The sequence below is a fragment of the Leishmania major genome, chromosome 26, assembly GCF_000002725.2.
Source record: "Leishmania major strain Friedlin complete genome, chromosome 26".
Classification (NCBI taxonomy): domain Eukaryota; phylum Euglenozoa; class Kinetoplastea; order Trypanosomatida; family Trypanosomatidae; genus Leishmania; species Leishmania major.
The window spans coordinates 39,340-59,323 of record NC_007267.2 but is presented as its reverse complement, the minus strand read 5'-3'; the positions used below and the strand labels follow the sequence as shown (position 1 = coordinate 59,323).

At 58.6% G+C, this 19,984-nt stretch overlaps 7 protein-coding genes across 7 annotated transcripts; all 7 read left to right on the top strand.

Moving 5' to 3' along the window:
* Positions 1-1,177: 1,177 nt before the first annotated feature.
* Positions 1,178-2,122, top strand: LMJF_26_0220 (conserved hypothetical protein; the record flags this gene model as incomplete). The annotated part of the gene is made up of 1 exon (XM_001683977.1): positions 1,178-2,122. The coding sequence occupies one exon, from the start codon at positions 1,178-1,180 to the stop codon at positions 2,120-2,122; it is 945 nt and encodes a 314-aa protein (XP_001684029.1).
* A 639-nt stretch (positions 2,123-2,761) lies between these two features.
* On the top strand, positions 2,762-3,883 carry SIR2RP1 (NAD-protein-arginine ADP-ribosyltransferase; the record flags this gene model as incomplete). Its single annotated transcript, XM_001683976.1, has 1 exon — positions 2,762-3,883. The coding sequence occupies one exon, from the start codon at positions 2,762-2,764 to the stop codon at positions 3,881-3,883; it is 1,122 nt and encodes a 373-aa protein (XP_001684028.1).
* A 1,081-nt stretch (positions 3,884-4,964) lies between these two features.
* On the top strand, positions 4,965-6,185 carry LMJF_26_0200 (cell cycle regulation-like protein; the record flags this gene model as incomplete). The annotated part of the gene is made up of 1 exon (XM_001683975.1): positions 4,965-6,185. One exon carries the CDS (start codon positions 4,965-4,967, stop codon positions 6,183-6,185), a length of 1,221 nt encoding a protein of 406 aa, XP_001684027.1.
* Positions 6,186-8,216: 2,031 nt separating this feature from the next.
* LMJF_26_0190 (conserved hypothetical protein) lies at positions 8,217-8,939 on the top strand (the record flags this gene model as incomplete). The annotated part of the gene is made up of 1 exon (XM_001683974.1): positions 8,217-8,939. The coding sequence occupies one exon, from the start codon at positions 8,217-8,219 to the stop codon at positions 8,937-8,939; it is 723 nt and encodes a 240-aa protein (XP_001684026.1).
* A 1,032-nt stretch (positions 8,940-9,971) lies between these two features.
* LMJF_26_0185 (conserved hypothetical protein) lies at positions 9,972-10,457 on the top strand (the record flags this gene model as incomplete). Its single annotated transcript, XM_001683973.1, has 1 exon — positions 9,972-10,457. One exon carries the CDS (start codon positions 9,972-9,974, stop codon positions 10,455-10,457), a length of 486 nt encoding a protein of 161 aa, XP_001684025.1.
* A 1,547-nt stretch (positions 10,458-12,004) lies between these two features.
* Positions 12,005-12,763, top strand: LMJF_26_0180 (putative 60S ribosomal protein L7; the record flags this gene model as incomplete). Its single annotated transcript, XM_001683972.1, has 1 exon — positions 12,005-12,763. The coding sequence occupies one exon, from the start codon at positions 12,005-12,007 to the stop codon at positions 12,761-12,763; it is 759 nt and encodes a 252-aa protein (XP_001684024.1).
* A 989-nt stretch (positions 12,764-13,752) lies between these two features.
* Positions 13,753-14,511, top strand: LMJF_26_0170 (putative 60S ribosomal protein L7; the record flags this gene model as incomplete). Its single annotated transcript, XM_001683971.1, has 1 exon — positions 13,753-14,511. The coding sequence occupies one exon, from the start codon at positions 13,753-13,755 to the stop codon at positions 14,509-14,511; it is 759 nt and encodes a 252-aa protein (XP_001684023.1).
* Between the last annotated feature and the right edge of the window lie 5,473 nt (positions 14,512-19,984).

Sequence of the window (19,984 nt, the reverse complement as noted above, 5' to 3'; positions counted from 1 at the left end):
TTCTTTTCTCTGCCTTCTTAGTTGACGCCTCAGTGCTCAAGAAGAAAGTAGACCAGCATCATGTCGGGAAGGGGCATCGGTGTTGGTGATTCGTACCTTTCTCGTACATCAACATCATTGCCCTCAGTGCTCCTGTGCTTGTGCATGTCCACCATGACGCGGTCGCGCCATGCTGCCCACCCCGTGGCGTATGAGTGTGAAGGACAGATTGTCGCATGTGCACCTCGTCGACCTCATCCTTTCTCTCTCTATCTCCCTGCACGCACGTGTCGCGCTCCTCTCCTGTTGCTTCTTGTTTCCTCTTGCGCTTGCAGTGCTGCGTGCCAGCGCCTCTCGTCTTCTCCCCATGTGTCGGCGTGTGCATGCGTGCGTACGACGTTGTTGGCGAGCCACTGCCACTTCCAGTCGCAGGAAGACAACCGCAACTCAAGGCAGCCTCTCCCTTGAGTGGTTGACAAGCACCTCTACCCACCCCCACACGCGCATTGGTGGTCTAGTCACCCAACTATGTCTGCTTCGCCTCCTCTGCCCTTCGCCACGCGTCGCATGTGGGCGTCGCGATCCTGTGAAAGGCTGCGCCACCGCTTAGGCCGTTTCGTTTTCCTTGTTTGTTTGTTTCACTGGCTTCCACTGCTGCGTGTGGCTGGTGCGCTCGGGCGAAATGTGTTTTTCAGTGCCGTCACAGAGACCGCCGCACCTTCTCGGTCACTCCTCCCCACCGCTCGCTTCTGCATCGTTGGTTTCGTCGCTTAACGGCCCCTCCTCCAGCTCCCGCCACCGCGTCAGCAGCTGTCCATATCTGCTTTTCATCTGACATGCTTCTTCTTCACTTTTCGTCTTCTCTCGAGATCGCGACAGATGGTTATCGCATCCATACCCTTCTCTGCCGCCTCGCACCAAGCTCAGATACGAGGGACTCAGTGACAGACCGATAAGGCGTGCGTGCGGCGCCCGTATTGGCGTGCTCACGCGCACTCTCTTCTCTTTTCGCCTCATTCGCTTGCCCGTTGTGGTGGGTTGCCACCCCTCTCTCGCTTCGCGGTCGTCACCCCGCGGTTGCGCGCTGCTCGAGCGTCTCGTCCGTGTCCCTCGCGACCTCCCGTGCTTCTCCCCTGCGCGCGAGCTCGCCCTATTTTGTGTGGTTCTTGTGTCTTTCACCTGCTGTTCTTCGCCAGCAATGTCCTCACCCAACACGATTGTGGCGTGGAGGGCGCCGGTGGCCGGCGGTGCTGTGGTGGATGTGCTACAGAGCTCCTCCAACCTGCTGCAGTATCTCTCGACGGAGGAGAGCTCAAACGATGGCCGGCGGCTGCCCAGCTCCCATCGCAAGCTGCTCTTCTTTTTCCCCGGCAACCCAGGATTGGTACAGTTTTACGAGCCGTTGTGCGCGTTCCTCGAGACAAACAAGTTCGACGTGCTCGTGATGGGCTACGCGGGCCACAGCCTCACCGAGCTCAATGAAGGTCGCGTCTTCTCGCTGGCGGATCAGGTGGACATCGCCGAAAGCTTTGTGGCCACACTCATGAACAAGAACACGGAACGCAAGTACAATGGAAACATCTACGCTGCCGGGCACAGCATCGGTGGCTTCGTGGCGCTGCAGATGGTGGCGCGGTACTCCGTCATAAAGAAGTGCTTCGGGCTGTGCCCCGTCATGTCACACATGCGTGACTCGCCGAACGGGCGCCGTCTCTTCTATCTTAGCAGCACGTTCGTACAGTGTTGTCTGGCTATGGTTGCCGCGCTGCTGGGGTTGCTGCCGTACAAACTGCGGCTTCTCCTCATTACCACGTTGGAGCCGAATCTTTCTTTCGCCCTTGGCGAAGCCCTTGCACACCACTTCCACCGCAGGTGCCTGACGAACTCGCTGTACATGGCGATGACAGAATTTCGCATGCTTCTGCAACCCGACGCAGCCCTCCTGCGCTGTGTGCAGGAGCGCCTCATCCTCTACTACGTCAAGAAAGACGGCTGGGCGCCACTGTCGTTCGCTGAGGAAATCGGAGGTATTTGCCCGCGTCTCGGCGCCTGCGTGATCGAGGAAGATGCAGGAGTACCTCATGCATGGTGCCTCAACCACAGCGAGACGGTTGCGCGCAACGCCATTCTGAAGCACTGCTAACGGTGACAAGTCGCGTCGCCCCGATTCCCAGGCATTGGAGGTACATGCGGTGATGCGCGAGAGACGCGGCTGTGCTACCACTGCGGTCTCCTCCGCTCCGCTCTTGTGTCTCTGCCTCGGACAAGCCGCCGCCGCTGGCTCACCCGTAGCGGGTCTCTCTCTTGCACAAGGCCTCTCTATCCCATCTTACATTCATCTACATACATATATGTGTATATATATGCATACATATTCTCCTTTCAGGATTAGCACAACACCAGCTCAGCGATCCATCTGCGGTTTCTGTGAGCGGATGCGGTGCCGAGTGTTTGACTGGGAAACAGCCTTGTCGCTTCTCCTCGCATCCGCCTTTTCGTTTCGGTGACCCTCGATCTTGTCATTTATCCAGGCGCAGGCATGCCTTCTCGTGTCTCCTTCCGCACACCCCCTTTCTGGCACACCCTCTCTCTCTCTCTCTCTCTGCGCTCAACGGGGGATTTGTAAACCACGCAGCTTTCTCTGCAGTAGCGGAGTCACACCTCGTACTCGGTGCTGGGAGGTGACGCGTCCTCCTCGCTCTTGTCTGTCTTGCCACGCGCTGCGAATCGCAATTTGCTCACCGGCGGCACCTTTTAAGACTAACTTCACGTTAATTTGGATATGACAGGGTCTCCGAGAGCGCCGCATCAGGAACATGCCCTCGGAGAGCCGACTGTGGAAGGGCTTGCGCGCTACATCAGGGAGAAGGATGTGCGGCGCATTCTCGTGCTCGTCGGAGCAGGCGCCAGCGTAGCTGCCGGCATCCCAGACTTTCGCTCATCTGACACCGGGATCTACGCCAAGCTCGGCAAGTACAACCTCGACGACCCGACCGATGCCTTTTCGCTGACTCTTCTGCGCGAGAAGCCAGAGATATTCTACTCTATCGCACGGGAGCTGAACTTGTGGCCTGGGCACTTTCAGCCCACCGCGGTGCATCACTTCATCCGACTGTTGCAAGACGAGGGCCGTCTTCTGCGCTGCTGCACGCAGAACATTGATGGTCTGGAGAAGGCAGCGGGCGTGTCGCCGGAGCTCCTGGTCGAGGCGCATGGGTCTTTCGCTGCCGCCGCCTGCATCGAATGCCACACGCCATTCAGCATTGAGCAGAACTACCTGGAGGCGATGAGCGGCACGGTGTCCCGCTGCTCTACATGCGGCGGCATTGTGAAGCCAAACGTCGTTTTCTTTGGTGAAAATTTGCCGGACGCGTTCTTCGACGCGCTGCACCACGACGCCCCGATCGCGGAGCTGGTCATCATCATCGGGACATCGATGCAGGTGCACCCGTTCGCGTTACTGCCGTGCGTCGTGCCCAAGTCCATCCCGCGCGTTCTCATGAACCGCGAGCGAGTTGGCGGCCTCCTCTTCCGCTTTCCTGATGACCCGCTCGACACCATCCACGACGATGCGGTTGCCAAGGAGGGACGCTCGTCCTCTTCGCAGAGCCGTTCCCCGTCCGCGTCGGCGCGGCGCGAGGAGGGGGGGACGGAGGACGGCTCCTCGTCGCCGAACGAGGAGGTCGAAGACGCGTCGACGTCCAGTTCGAGTGACGGCTACGGTCAGTACGGTGACTACTACGCCCACCCCGATGTCTGCCGGGATGTTTTCTTCCGCGGCGACTGCCAGGAGAACGTGCTGAAGCTGGCCGAGTGCCTGGGCCTCAGGGAGGCGCTGGCCAAGCGCATGCGCTTCTCCGGTGCGGCACCAGCTACGGCACGAAAGACGTCGAATGAGACGTGAGTCTGAATTGCTGCCAACATGGTGACTGAAGAGAGTTCATGAAGGCCGTAGGCAGAGCAGCTGAGCGCATCGAAGGCGGTCACACGCACCGCGCGTAGCCTCGCCTCGAATCATTTCAGCGCTGTCGTTTCCTTCTACGCATGATGTGTGTCGCTGCAGAAATAGGGATCGCGGTGCCCTTGCGTGTCCAACTAGCAGTGCATCATGGCCGTTCCTCTCTCACCCTCCCTACGCCCTCCGATCGCGAGCTCGAGTAACGTGCACAGACGGGGGAGGGGAAGGAATGTGGGAAGCATCTGCACAGCCAAACACCTGCATGACGGTACCGTGAACGAGTGCATTTTTATCATCACGCAACTCACTCTTAAGCGTCCCTAGCGACGCGTACGAATCCACAGACACACATAACCGTTTTCTCCACCACAGAGACGTGCATGGCAGGGGTAGCCGCAGCCGCGTCGACGCCGGCTGTGTTTGATAGGGGCGCACATCATCTCTGCAATCTGCGCGCTGGCCCTTTCTGGGTTCTGCTCCTCCCTCGCTCTGCGTCTCAGCGTGAGAAAAACAGGAAAGATAGTTACTTTCCCCCGTCCTCCTCGCTACATGGCCGTTGGCCAGCCACAGCCGCTGCGTCGTGCCCAGCACGTCGGCAGAGTGTTCATGGTTGCGTGTTGGAAGCTTTTGCGCTAAGGTGCGGTTTCACTTCCTTCTCGGCCGACTACACCCTTCCCCATTTCTCGTGTTGCGTGCCTGCGTTCGATCACGTTCTCGTCTCCCTGCTCGCCTCCTCGGTGGCCCTCTGCGCGCCTATGCGACTGCAGAGGAGGAGGAAGCGCTGAGTCGGCGAGCTTTGCCCTGCCAGCTTCTCGCTCGCCCTCGCTGGGCCCCACGTGCGCCGTACACACGCGCTGATAGGCCGCCTCGCACTGCGTCGCGCCGCTATTCATCACCTCCATACGTCTCTGCCCCACGTCACCACCTTGCCAGCGACTGTTTCTCATTGCTGACCGTCAGCGATCTCGCAGCGTGTGCGCCCGCACCAATCACCAGCCACGCATACCGCCAGCTGCGACGCACGCAAATGCGTCTCTTGAGCAAGGCTGCGCACCCGGATGGGTCGATGGAGGTGCGCGTCTCGGTCGGCACCGCAGAGGATTTGTGGCACCTGTACAACTTTATTCTCGTAGGCGATCTCGTTCTCACCAAGACACGACGCAAGGTCCCGCGCGAGAACGCGCTTGGCACCCTCGCCGCGGAGATGAAGATGCTCAAGCTTGAGGTGGAGGTGAAGCACATCGCCTTTACCCCGGATGAGCTGCGCATTCAAGGTGTGAACAAGAAAGAAAACAACTTTGTCAAGACGGGTGCTCATCACACCCTCACCATTCACGCGAACCCGCCTCAGGAGGTGCGGATCACTAAGCGGGAGTGGGATTCCATCTGCGAGGATCGCCTCAAGGACGCGTGCGACGAGTCCGGCAAAGCAGACACGGCTGCCGTGCTGATGAGCTTCGGCGAGGCCCAAGTCCTTCTCGTGACACGCTCCTTCGTGCACATCAAAGCCAAGGTCGAGGTCACCATCTCGAAGAAACACAAGAGCGACGGCAAGGCGCGCGACAAGAGCATCGAACGCTTTTTCAAGCAGTCCCTTGACGCCCTTGTCACACATGTTGACTTCGAGAAGACGAAGCTCGTTCTGCTGTGCTCCCCGGGCCACGTGCGGGAGGAGTTCCACGCGTACATCAAGGAAGTCACCCAGCGCGCAGACCACGGCCCTCTCCGTGAGGTGTACCTCAACCTCTCCAGGTTCCTTCTCGTAAAGGTCTCGTCGACGACGATCAGCGGGCTAAAGGAGGCTCTCAGCGATCCTGGTGTGGCGCAGCGCATGGAGTCGACCAAGTGCGTCGACGACATCCGCATGTGGGAGAAGTTCCAGGACACAATGAACAAGGACCCAGACAGGTGCGTTTACACCCCACAGTACGTCTACTACGCCGCGATGGCCGGTGCTGTTGGCGGCCTCATGATTAGCGACGACGTCTTTCGCTCCGAAAACCCCACCGAGCGGCGCTTCTTCTTGTCCCTCGTGAACTTTGTGCGTCAGAGTGGATCGCCCACTGTGAATGTTTTCTCCAGCAAGCACGTCACCGGCGAGCAGCTGACGCAGCTTGGCAGCGTGGCGGCGGTGCTGCGGTTTAGCTGCCCTGAGATTGACGACATGGAGGTGGTGCCAGAGTTTTTGGCCTCCAAGGAGGTAGAGGAGTTCATTCGGGCGAACGCGACCGCCCGCGTGACGGTCTAGGCCGACTCGAGGCTGTAGGAGAGGGGGCGCCTGACACCTGCGCGGCACGTGCTTGCCAGCGCGTCGCCTCATCACCTGCTCCCCCGTATTGGCGTCCCGATGCGGCGCAGACACCCTCCCCAGCGTACACGAGCGCCTCTCGCTTGCCCGGTCCACATTCTGATAATGGTGTAACCCCCTCTACACGCCTGCAGCGACGCAGACACACACACACACACACACACACACACACACACACGTACGCTGACTCCTCTCTCCTTCTGGAGCACTGGCGTGGGCACGCACACGTCGCAGATGCCGGAAAAGAGACGGAACAGACCTGCGTAGCTTTCTTGCTGCCTGCGTCACACCTGAGGCCTCTGACGGCTAGCGTCACAGCAAGCATGCGTTTGCATCGCGAGGACGCATGTGAGGGAGGTGCTAGACAGCCATAGCACCTCCCACGCTTTCTCTCACACTTGCTGTGTCTGTGCGTCGGCCGAGAACACGCGTCGTTCTCCAGTTCACCCGAATTCAGCGCGCACGCGGCACGAACGAGCCCACCACAGCTTCGCTTCGCAGCTCTCTCGGGCCTTCAGCCTTCTCCCCTCTGCGACCTTCACGGCCACCCCCGTCTGACCCTCTCCGGCTTTGCCTCTTCTCTTCGCGCCGCCCTCTCAGGCGTTTTGTGCGTGTCGCTCGTTGCGGGCCGCCAAGTGCAGTGCCATCCCGCCACCGTATGTGCTGACGAGACCTTTGCCCCTGTACCATCAGCGGCGAACACACACACACACATACAAACAACCCATACTGCTGCCGTTTCCACCGGAGCGCTTCTGCTCAGGGGTTCTTGATTCCTCATTGATCACCATCAGCCCTTGTGATGAACAGCACCCCTCTGTGGGCGATATCGTCAGACTCCGGTACTCCCACTCTCTGTGCGGGAGAAGCCAGTGAGCTCCCCGACCCCCTGCCCCTCTCTCTGCCCCACTGCTGGTGGTGTCAGGGCCAGGCACCCACCTACGCAGGGATGTCAGAGCGGTGCATGGCTGCTGATGTCGGCGGTCGTGTCCTGGGGCGGCGTTGCGTCGGCGCGACCCGGGACCGCGGGCACGTCTGTGGCATCCATATGGGAATAGGCAATGTGCCAGCGTGACTCGAAGGTGTCTCCCCCCCCCTCCTCCTCCCCTTCCCCCGACCCTCACACGGCCCACACCGGTGTGGGGGGGGGGAGGCTGAGCCGCCGCGAGGGAGGATGCGCGAGGTGGAGACTGTGCATCACGTGAGCGGCTGCGAGGCGACCTGCGTGGCGGAGGTGTGGGTGGAGAGAGTATGAGGCCGAGGCGGTGCACCGATGATCGACTCGGCGCGCTGCTGTACCGCGCGTGTGTCTACGGCTGCAGGGCACGACACACGGGGCGGGTCTGTGGCAGGCCGGAGAGGTGTGGGAGGGTAGGGGGGGCCGTTCGAGTCGTGTGGTATGGCGCCGGGTGGACTCGGTGGGGCGAACAAACAACTGCACATCTTGTTTTCTCGTGGCCTGTGCTAGATATGGTGCACTCCGTGATGTGCATGCACAGATTCACAGAGCCGGGGCATCCATGCTATTGTGTGCCGGTGACGGTGTGACGTGCTTTTCTGTCGAGTTTTTGCGCTCTCAGTTCGTGCAGTGGCTCATTTTCTGCTGGCCAATCTCGACTCTGCGCGCCGCGCTTCCACTCGGTGCACTGTCGTTCTTCAACGCGAGTTGTCTGAAGCGCACGGCACGTCCGTGTCGCATCCCGCAGCTCTCTACGTACTCGACTCGGTTTTTTCCTGATCTCTCCCTCTCTGCTACATGCGTGTGATCGCCTTAGCGGGCATAAGCTTCTGGTTGCACCCCCGTGACGTGTTTCGCGCGTGCGCCATCTTCCAAAAAGTGTGAAAAAGATGTTGAGGCGGTCAGGTGTGCGCATGACATCGTATGCGGCGCGGGCCATCACGGGTGCATGTCTTGGCACGCGTGTGTCGAGCAGCTCAACGGTTCGCCGCTCCCTTACGAGCTCTCTCGTGATGCTCACCGACGGGGCACTCACCGGGTCGTCTTTTGCTGCACGGGCCGTGCAGCGCCGCTGTATTGTCGTCGAAACGAACGAGACGCCCAACCCAGACTGCATGCGCTTCTTTTCCATGGACCTCTCGTTTCTAAAGCCAGAGTTCTCCATGGACATCACCTCGCCCGCGCAGGCGTACAAGTCGCCGCTGGCTGAGGCCCTCTTCGGCGTGGCAGGGGTGCAGGCCGTCTTCCTGGCCGATGAGTATGTGACGGTACGCAAGCATCCACAAGCCGACTGGGCCGCCTTAATTCCCATCATCAAGGAGGTGATCGTTGAGTTTGCAGAGAGCAAGGAAAATGTGCTCTCCGCGGCTGGTGAAGAGGAGCTGTTGGGGTACAACAACGACACTGAACCGGATGAGGATGATGACGAGGTTGTGCTGGCCGTTAAGGAGCTACTGGCGACGCGCATCCGGCCGATGCTGCGCGCTGATGGTGGCAACGTTCGCTTCATCGACATGGATGAGGGCACCGTGTTCCTCCTTCTGGAAGGGTCGTGCAAGTCGTGTCCGTCGTCGCACATCACCCTAAAGAGCGGCATTGAGCGAATGCTGATGCACTGGATTCCGGAGGTGGTGGAGGCGCAGGAGGTGAGCGATGAGGTGGCCGCGGACATTTTGTCTGAGAAGCAGCTGCGCAAGCAGCTAAAGGAGAAGGGCGAGGTGGTGGAGGCGAAGTAACCGCGGAAGGGGTGCGAAGCACAGGCAAGCGAGGATAGTAGAGTGACCCCACTGGCCACCCAGCCACTGCGCCACAGCTTGGAGCGGCTCGATGCTTCATTACACGCTTTTGATGCTCGTTGGAGCTGCCTCTGGTTTATTGTTGCGAGGGAGGGGGGGGGGAGAGGACTGCACTCCTCCTCGTGATCTGTCGGCGTCTGTGTGCGTGCGAACCTCACGTCTGCATTCGCTCCATCCGTTTGTGTGCGCTTTGTTTCATCCGATGAAAACGTTTCGACGAAGGCAAAGGGCAACACGCGTGCGGGCGAGTGCCGCGCGATGAGGGGTCGTGCGTGAATGGTTGCCTCTCTTCTTCCGTCCGTCTCCTTCACGGGGCGATAATGGGCATCGTGCCCTTGCAGGAGCAGCGACGCCCCCCTCCACACACAGACACAGACACACACATATCGGCGCGCAGGCAAGCAGGCGCAGTTGTGGGCGCGCAGGGACCTTTGAGGTTTACCTCACTATCGTTCAGTGAACTAGGAGGGTACTCCAACTCGTGTGCTCCTCTCCCAATGCAGTCAGTGTGGGCCCCAGCGGTCTAGTTTGTCTGTTGGAGCTGGATTGACGCAAAGGGTAAGGGGCCGGGGATAGGGACAGCGAAGCGGCTCTCACCGTCATTTCACATGACCTGTACACGAGGAATCACGAGTACGTGAGCGAGGCCTCATGTGCGCATCTGCTGTCTGCTGCCTGCACCGATGCACAACTTCTTACTCTCAGTTCTGTCTCTCTCTCTCTCTCTCTCCCCACCCCTTCTCTCTCTGTCGCTAGCGCAGACGGTCCCTTTCAACACTTTTCGGAGTGGAAAACACGAACGCCATACACAACTGGCGCCCAACGGCACATTGGATGGCCCTTCCCGCTGCGCTGAGTTTTTTTTCTTCTGCTGTTGCCGGCGCCGCATCCTATCTCTCCGTATCGCTGTCGTGTTTGTTGCATGGCAGCGGAGTCATCGCTGCACAGCTCTGCGTGAGGTCGTCTTAGGCCATGCGCCGCTTTTTCGAGTGTATGTCGCAGGCGCTGCGCGAGCGCGTGCTCGTGCCTTTGAGCCAGCTAACGTGGGCCGAGGTGCTGGTCGCTGTATCCGTCGGTGTTCTAGGTGGCATCTTTCCAGTACCCTTCGTGACGTCATTGGCCACGCTCGTGATTGGGTATTACTTACGATGCACTGCGACAGAGCTCGTGCTCGCTTCCACTATAAACTTTTTCTGCACCCCCCTCCAGTTTGCGCTGCTACCCTCGCTCGCGCACCTTGCAGGGTTTCTCACGCAAGCGGAGGTCGACGCTTTCACCGCGCACGCGCTCCACGAGTCCCTTAGGGTGGACTATACCACCTTCCTGAGGTCTTGTGGCCGCATGATCTTCTACGCTACAGTGGGGTGGTTCTTCGTTGCCATTCCAATCGTCATGATCCTCCGCTCTGCTCAGCGGTGCATTTTGCATCGTCACGTGCATAAAGAAATGGTTGAGTAACGCCGAATGCCGGCTCCGTGTTGGTGCCGTACCTCCCATCCATGTCGTCATGTTCGCGTTCGCGTGGGTCGTTAAATCCTTGACTGTCCTTCTGACTGCTGTGCCACTGCAGCTTCCTCGCGCTTGGGGGTGTTCTGAACGCAAGATGCACCGCGCGTCTCCTCGCGCCCACCGCGTTTCCCTCATCTCGCCACCTCTCCTACCGCATGCTCTGGTTCCTGTGCCCCCCCTTCCCCCCCCCCCCCCCCCGCCACCGCGGCGATATCGGTTCGCGAGCGATGCCCGCCCTGCCCCTTTCCGCGCCCGGTGCCAGTACCATGCGGTTTCCTGCATCCACTTAACACAAGTGCACCCCACCTTTGTGACGGAGATGGGTGCCAGGAGCTGAATCCCAGGGAACCACACACCAACAGAAACAAGCGCGTTGATCTGCATCAACGTTGGCTCTTCACGCCTGAGGGTCTTTCATTGTTTGGCGCACCACCCGCTTCTAAACGGCGTGTGATGCACCCACAGTGGGCACACAAAAAGCGATCGCTGCAGCAACTGAGCGGTGCTTCGCAACGAATTCACTGCGCCTGCCAACGCTGTTGGAAACGTCACAGGAAATATATTCTCGTGTGCGTATGTGTCGGCAAGAGAGCCTGCTCCGCTCGCGATGATGGAGAGCGCCCCTTCGTGGGCGATATCGTCAGACTCCGGTACTCCCGCTCTCTGTGCGGGAGAAGCCAGTGAGCTCCCCGACCCCCTGCCCCTCTCCCTGCTGGTGCCGAGCCCTCCCCCCTCTCTCTGCCCCACTGCTGGTGGTGTCAGGGCCAGGCACCCACCTACGCAGGGATGTCAGAGCGGTGTATGGCTGCTGATGTCGGCGGTCGTGTCCTGGGGCGGCGTTGCGTCGGCGCGACCCGGGACCGCGGGCACGTCTGTGGCATCCATATGGGAATAGGCAATGTGCCAGCGTGACTCGAAGGTGTCTCCCCCCCCCCCTCCTCCTCCCCTTCCCCCGACCCTCACACGGCCCACACCGGTGTGGGGGGGGAGGCTGAGCCGCCGCGAGGGAGGATGCGCGAGGTGGAGACTGTGCATCACGTGAGCGGCTGCGAGGCGACCTGCGGGGCGGAGGTGTGGGTGTGAGAGAGTATGAGGCCGAGGCGGTGCTCCGATGATCGACTCGGCGCGCTGCTGTACCGCGCGTGTGTCTACGGCTGCAGGGCACGACACACGGGGCGGGTCTGTGGCAGGCCGGAGAGGTGTGGGAGGGTAGGGGGGGCCGTTCGACTGCTGCTCTATTGCAGCATGCATGTACGGAGGATGGCGAAACCGAAACGACGACGGTTCCCAGCGGCTGCATGGCGCCAGTGCGGCGTGCTGTGCACGGCACGATCGTGATGCCATGAAGGACAAAAACATAATGAGCTCCGTGTTCTCCTTTTCTACTTATTCTGCCTCTTCCCGTCTCTCTCTCTCGCCACGGCTCGGCCACACTCACCGGCAACGCCACTCCACCCGCCGCCTTCCAAAAAAAAAACACACACACACACACAATCATGGCCACACACTCAGTTTACGGCAACGCATCCGACATGCCCGCTGTCCCTGCCCCTGAGTCCGCGATCAAGCGTGCTGCGTTCAAGCAGCAGCAGACGGAGAGCTTCAAGAAGGCCGTGGTGGCCAGAAAGGCTGCCAAGGCTGCCCTGAAGAAGACCGCCTACCTGCGTGCCCGCAAATACTCCCGCGAGTACCGCGGTGCGGAGAAGAAGCTGGTGACGCTGCGCCGCCAGGCCGCCTCTCACGGTAACTACTACCTGGAGGCGAAGCCGAAGGTTGCCGTGGTGACTCGCATCCGCGGTATCGCCAAGGTGAACCCGAAGCAGCGCAAGATTCTTCAGTTGCTGCGCCTGCGCCAGATCTTCAACACGGTGTTTGTGAAGATGAACAAGCCGATGGAGAACATGCTGCGTGCGGTGGAGCCCTACATCGCGTACGGCTACCCGTCCCTGGCCACCGTCCGCGCGATGGTGTACAAGCGCGGCTACCTGAAGATCAACGGCCAGCGCGTGAAGATCACCGACAACCAGATGATCAAGGATAAGTACAACAACGTGGACATTGTGTGCGCCGAGGATATGGTGAACCAGATCTACACCTGCGGCAAGCACTTCCGCACGGTGACGCACGGCATGTGGCCCTTCAAGCTGGCCCCTCCGGCCGGTGGCATGCGCCAGAAGCGCCGTCACTTCGTGGAGGGTGGCGACTATGGTAACCGCGACACCTTGATCAACCGCTTCCTCGCCCGCATGATCTGAGCAGCCGCACGCTCTCACCCGTGTGCTGTTCCGACGCCGCTAGTGACGCGCTACCTCGACTCGCTCTGGATGCGGTGTTGCTGGAGTTGTCGCGCGACGTAGAAGCAGGTATGCTGTGTATGTGCGTGGTTGCATGCGAGCCTGTGCTCAGGTGCTGCGGGTTTGCGGTATGTCGAAGCCGCGTCTGTGAATGGGCCAGCGCCTCTGTTGCCGTTCCGTGAACACTTGTTTCCTTTCTTTTTTTCTCGCATGCCGGGGTGCGCCCCGCTTGCGTCGTCGTTTGCTGTTTCTTGCAAAAGAAAGCGAGCATAGGAAGGAAGCAGGCGTGATGCAGTGCCAGAAGTGGAGAAGGTGCCGTGGAAGCGGTAGAGGGTGGGTGGGTGGGGCAGAGACCGCAGTTACGTGTAAGCCTACACGGTGGCTAAGGTAGTTGGAGGAGGTTGGGCGGAAGTACGTGTGACATGCACGCCCGGCTATCTGCCTGGATAATGATCATGCCTCGTCCCCCAGCACATCCCCATGGCTCCCTCTCTGTGGCTCTGTCTCTCTCTATCCACCCCCCCCCTCCTATATGCCTCCCGCACTTGGTGCGAGGTGAGGGCACGTGCGTGCCTCTCTCCGGGCGTGGTTCAGGTGCGTGGAAAGGACGTACTTTTCACCCTGAGGAGCCTGACGCCAAGATTTGCACAGAATTCACTGCCCCCGCCTCCCCTCTGTTCTCTCAGCGCATGCACTCATTGGAGGACATCTATGACGGTGGTGTGCAGGGTAACAGCGCATGTTTTCAGTGATTGCTAGACAATGAGCAATGACTCTTGTGCTAGCGTCGCCTCCAGTTCCTTCGCTGTCTGCGTGAATGCCATGCAGCCATGCGACCTACTTATTCTGCCTCTTCCCGTCTCTCTCTCTCGCCACGGCTCGGCCACACTCACCGGCAACGCCACTCCACCCGCCGCCTTCCAAAAAAAAACACACACACACACACGATCATGGCCACACACTCAGTTTACGGCAACGCATCCGACATGCCCGCTGTCCCTGCCCCTGAGTCCGCGATCAAGCGTGCTGCGTTCAAGCAGCAGCAGACGGAGAGCTTCAAGAAGGCCGTGGTGGCCAGAAAGGCTGCCAAGGCTGCCCTGAAGAAGACCGCCTACCTGCGTGCCCGCAAATACTCCCGCGAGTACCGCGGTGCGGAGAAGAAGCTGGTGACGCTGCGCCGCCAGGCCGCCTCTCACGGTAACTACTACCTGGAGGCGAAGCCGAAGGTTGCCGTGGTGACTCGCATCCGCGGTATCGCCAAGGTGAACCCGAAGCAGCGCAAGATTCTTCAGTTGCTGCGCCTGCGCCAGATCTTCAACACGGTGTTTGTGAAGATGAACAAGCCGATGGAGAACATGCTGCGTGCGGTGGAGCCCTACATCGCGTACGGCTACCCGTCCCTGGCCACCGTCCGCGCGATGGTGTACAAGCGCGGCTACCTGAAGATCAACGGCCAGCGCGTGAAGATCACCGACAACCAGATGATCAAGGATAAGTACAACAACGTGGACATTGTGTGTGCCGAGGATATGGTGAACCAGATCTACACCTGCGGCAAGCACTTCCGCACGGTGACGCACGGCATGTGGCCCTTCAAGCTGGCCCCTCCGGCCGGTGGCATGCGCCAGAAGCGCCGTCACTTCGTGGAGGGTGGCGACTATGGTAACCGCGACACCTTGATCAACCGCTTCCTCGCCCGCATGATCTGAGCAGCCGCACGCTCTCCTCAGGTGAGCATGCTTGACTGATGGATCGACGCTTCTGTGCCATCCCCCCCTAGTTTTGCGTTTCCTTCGCGTGTTTTTCTCATTTTGTCGTAAATCGTCTTCAACATACAATGCCCTCTTGCAGGATTGCACTGGCGCCTCCGTCTTTTTTTCCTCGGTGCCATTCGAGGGATATGAAACACGCAGGCGCGTGCGTGCGGCTCTGTCTCTCTCAATGGCAGAGTTGAGACGGTATGACGGCTCCTCGATGGCGGAAGGTCTCGCTGCGCATGCGGCAGAATTGGTGGCTGTCGCGCATGCCGTTTCTCATGAGCAGAGGGCAGCAGCTATGCTTGTGCGCGACTCGATGTACACGGCGACAAGGGCTTCAAACCCCCACCGCCTAGGCACGCACACGCACACACACACACAGACTCAGACGCCCCACTTTCTCTCTAATCCCTCGTCTCCCATTTTCTATGCTCTTCTACTGCATAACTGTCCTCGCGTCGGCCTTGACAACGCCAGTATATGGGGCTGTCTCCTCAGTGACTCCCCGTGCCTTTCTACCCATCGTCGAGCCCTTCGTCTGCTGCGCGCGTTCGATATGGTATGATTTGCCTCTGCACGTGAGTCCGTTATTCGAGCGTCTCGTTCCTTGCGACACGCTTGGTACCGTGTCCAAGCCGGACAGGACGGAATACACAGATCAGCAAGGAAACACTCTTGACACAACGAACATGCACACAGACGGATCGGCTCTTTCATCTTGTGTTGCCGTTTTAAACATCTTGCGTTGTTCTCGTCTTTTGCCTACCTCGCTTCGCTCTGGCGCGTGACACGCACGCACGCCTCACCCCGCCCCTCATCTACCCCGTGAAACCATCTACCTTAGGCAAATACTCCACCTTTCCTCTTTCCACTACCCCTCGCCCGTAGCCGTCAACATACGTTGCAAGAGGGGCTCCGCCGAATTCTCAAGCGCTCATGGCGTCTGTGTTCGCTCCTGAAGAGAAAGGCAGCCCCCCTTCCCGGGTATAGAGGGTCGTTCAGTTTTGCATGTGTGGTGCAGTGCGTAGACGCGTAGCTGCGAGGCGCATAAAACAACGCGTAAACCCGTGTTCTTCGACCCTTACACTGGCATCCTGTCTTTTGGTACCCCCCTCCCCCCACCCACCCACCCTCCCATTCTTCTCTGCCCACCCTTTTCCTCCTCGATAAATTGCCTCGTCTTCTTCAGATGTCACCTCCAATGCGTGAAGTGAGACCGACAGAAACACGACGTGGCCAAAGGGGGCGGGCGAGGCGCGGAGGGGCGCAACTGGACGTTTCACCGCTCTTCTGCTTTTTCCGCGTTTCGTTCGCGCTCGCAAACCACTGCATCCCGCGGCATCTCTTTTGCGAGTGCTTCTGCGCCTCTTGCGTGTTTTTTGGTTCTGTATCGCTGCACCCTGTGTACGGGGTTCCAAATCTTGGCCATCTCTCTCCCCTCCACACTTCGTCGTCCTATAATCTGTGCATGTATACATCTCTCTCTCTCTCTATATATATATACCTTTTGGCTGTTCCTCTGCCCTCTACCATTTTCCCGATCGCTGCCCTCGCGCTGCCCCTCTGTTTCTCCCCTGGCTCTCGCGGACACCGCCTTCTGCCCTTATCTCCCCCCCCAAGATGACTGTTTTGCTCCCCTTTCCATCTTGCCTCCTGCCATGAAGTGGGCAACTGCGCCGTACTGCAAATTCAGATGGTCACTTTCAGCGGCGCGTCCTTTGCTACAGTGGTGGGCGGGGGACTGCCGCCGCCGCTGCGGTTTTGGTTTTGGCCCCTGTGCGCGCTTGCTTGGGTGTCTCGGCCGATCACTTTTTTGTATTGGGGCCGCATGTGGCGTATGCCCGTCATGGGCGTTGTCTCTATGCTGTACCGGCGCTCTTTGCGCTTAGAGCGTGCGTGTGGGCACAGGAACGAGAGGCGGACGCCCGTCTGCCTCTTGTCGCTTCGTCTCCACTTCTTCTTTTCTTCCTGTGCATACCTGTGTGCGGTGTGCGCATCCGCCAACACGCTGACTCACCTATGCGCCCCTCCCTCCCTCCGCTCACATTAGCTGTCCATCCTGTTTTTGCTACCTTGCTCGGCTACCATTTTTGTCCACTTCGATGGCGTAGAGAACTGCCGCAGCCTTATAACCAATCAACAGAACTCTCTGTGTGTACAACCATTGGCCTCCCTACTCCTCTCCAGCACTGCTTTCCCCATCCCCATTCACTCTACCTACCATTTACACCCGAAGCACCTATTGTGCTGCTCTTCTCTGTTGCCTCGCGTTGTGTAGGCACTTCCCTTCTTTCTGTCGGCTTTTCGTCGTTGTTTCCTACTCGTGTCTCTCTCTCTCTCTCTCTTTCATCGATGTTCCCCTTGCTTCTGGCTCTCTGTGCGTGTGCTTGCCTAGGGCACAGGCACCGTATGTGCTTCTCCATGCTCACGACTACGACCAGCGCCTCACGCTGCGCTCCCCAGCGTCGCTGTCCCGCCTTTACGTGTCTCAACGGACAACACCGCCACAGCTCCCGCTACCTCCCTTGCTCTCTCTCTCTCTCTCTCTCTCTTTCTCTGCAGTCTCTTTTTCGTTTTATTTTTCAATACTTGCAATGTGCCCGTCACACGTGATATGGCCACCAGACGACCGGTCTTCGCGTCTCGTGAACCACGACGCGGAACGCGGGACTCGATGCCGGGTGAACGCGTAGTGCACTGAGGGGCATCACCTACGGGAAGTAGCGGTTTCGTCCTCTCCGTATTCGTTGTGCGAGACTGAGCAGCGAATTTTCCTAAACCGTCATGCCGACTGGATGCTGAGGGCAAACAAAATGGCATAATCCCCGCGTAAAGAGGTACGTAACATGCGGTGAAAGCGATGGCTCTGCTGTACTGCTACTGTCCCCTCTTCTCTGTCCACAAGGCCACAAGACTCGCTCTGCTTCCCTTCGCGATTTTTTTCTCTCTGTGTTTGTCCTCCCCACCACACCTCGCCCGCCTCGCGTTTGTGGCGAGCCTCTAACTAGCCAATTAGTGAGTTTACTTTCCCGGAACACAAACAACAAGGCAACCTACTACGCCAAATCCCCGGAGGATATCTCCGCGGATACCCACGAGAAACATCATCACCCCAATGCGGTGGAGGCTGTGGATGCCTTCCCTTGCCATGGGAAGCTGCCTCTCTTCCCGCGAACTCCTCGCGCACGCTTCTCTCGTCTCCCTTTCTCTCTCTCTCTCTCCATTTCAGCTGAAGAGTTTCTGAGGAAGCGCTCGCGTCCTTGGATTGTAATTCTTTTCTTTTTCTTGGGCTGCGACGTGTTCACAGCGTTGTTGCTTCACCTCTCTCCACAAGAGCTGCTGCCGCTTGAGCTTCTTTCCATCCGCTGTCCTCTCCTCCCGAAGACGGAGTTTTGAACACGGACACAAGGGCCCACACATCACACGCAGGCACGCATACACAGAAAGCGGGAGTACATGCAAAACCGCAACAAAACCCACGCAAACATATATAACCATATACCGAAGAAGAAGAAAAAAAGATATATACTTTGGAAGTCACAGAGTGAATATACCGCACTGCACGGACGCACCTTAGTGTGTTTCGCTTCCCCAGGCACCATCTGGAGACCTTCGTGTTACGCACCTCTTCTCTGCTGCCCCTCTTTTCTTTCCATTTCACTTGACGTCGTATCGTGGGTTGTTTTCCCATTGGCGTTACTCTTGCCGTTTCCTGCACTGTCTTTCGTTTTTTTTTTACTTCCTTGTGTCATCACCGCTCTGCCACCAACTTTCGCTTGTTCCTTTCGTGACCTTTCGTCGCCGCATTGCGTGCCCTCGGCTTCTCTCTCCTCGGTGTTGCCTCCCTTCCGCGGTCGTTCTCGTTCTTCTCACTTTGCTCCCCCTACGCTACTTCGTCCTTTGCTTTCTTTTTTTTTTTGCTCTTTTCTCTTTGTTCATTTGGTGTTGGTTTCGCTTCTCCGTGGACGCGCACAGACCTACGCAAACCCGCACGCGCCGACGGAGACGGTTGTGCCTTCACTTCTTTCGTCCTGCTCCCCCTTCTATTCCCTTTGACGGTTCTACTTGATCTCTTTGCTGTCTCTCTCTCTCTCTCTCTATACACCTCACCATCGGCGCATCCAACGCTACCGCGTCAGTTGCACATGGAGTTATCCGACACCCCACCCCCTTAAGGTGGACAGACATACATACACACACTAACGAAAAGAAAAAAAACACCAGCGGAGCTTCTTTTTTGTGATTTTCGTTTCCAGCCTTCTGCTACACTCCTCCTCCCTTTCTTTGTTCCTTCCCTGCTCATACCCACTCTTCCGCCCTCCTCCCCCTTCTTTTCTCTAAGTGTCTCTGACCGTCTCTCCTATTTGGAACTAACGACTGCCATAAATCGCTGCAACGGCACCACTCCCTCCCCTTTTTCCCCTCTCTCCATCGCTGTCCTTTGTGTGCGCGTGTGCTTTTTCTTCCTCTCTCTTTCGCTGCTTCCTGGTGCATCGTTTATAACGCCGTGCTTTGTTCCTTTCGCTTCATCACTTTTTTTGTCGCCGTACCGTCACGGATATCCGGGCGCCCTTTTTTTTTGTCTCTCTGTCTCTCTGTCTCTCTCTCTCTCTCTCCAGTTTGCCTTTTGCACTGGAAAGGCGTGGTGGTGACGTTGTGGTGAGTAGTGCGTGTAGGTGAGCAAGCGCCCTAAGGGTGGGGGGTGGGGGGCAGGGCGATCTCTCTCTTTTTATATTCTGCAACGTTCTTCCAAGCGCCGTCGCGGAGGCGCAGCGCAGCGAGCTGATCACCCGCTCGTCCACCGCACACCTGTCGCGCTTTCCATTTCACTTCTCCGGAAGCCTGCACTGCCCATTCGTCGCTTCGTCGCCATCTATTTTCGTGCTCGGTTGCTCGATCGTGCCACCGACATCGTCTCATTCTCTTCCTGCTTTGCTCGGTCTCTCTCTCTCTCTCCCCGTGCGTGTGTGCTCGGAGCTCGCCCTCCTCCTTTCGTTTCCCTGCTCCACTGTTTCTGTGTGTTGTCCCCGTGCCCTCCTCCTCCTCTTTTCTCTGTTGCTGTTTTCCTCTTCTCCCTCCCTTCCTCCCCCTCATTGTTCGTGTCTCTCTCTCTCTCTCTGGCCACACTCCCCCTCTTTCTGTGGAGCGGAACCTTTCCTTGTTGTTGTCATATTCGTGTGATCGACTTCGGTCTTGCATCGCAGCTCCTGCACACCCTCTATACCCTCCTCCTACACGGTGGCTTGTTAGGCGCGCCAGCCGCATCGACACACGCATCATTGTGGCACCTTTTTATTGAGGTGTCTGCGCATCAGTCGTGCCACAGCCGTGGCTCCGTTTGTGCGCGTATTCTTCTTGCGCCGCACTTCTGTGGGTTTGTGTGCACACGCTCTCTCCCGTACGCCGCACCTTCCCCCCTACGAAG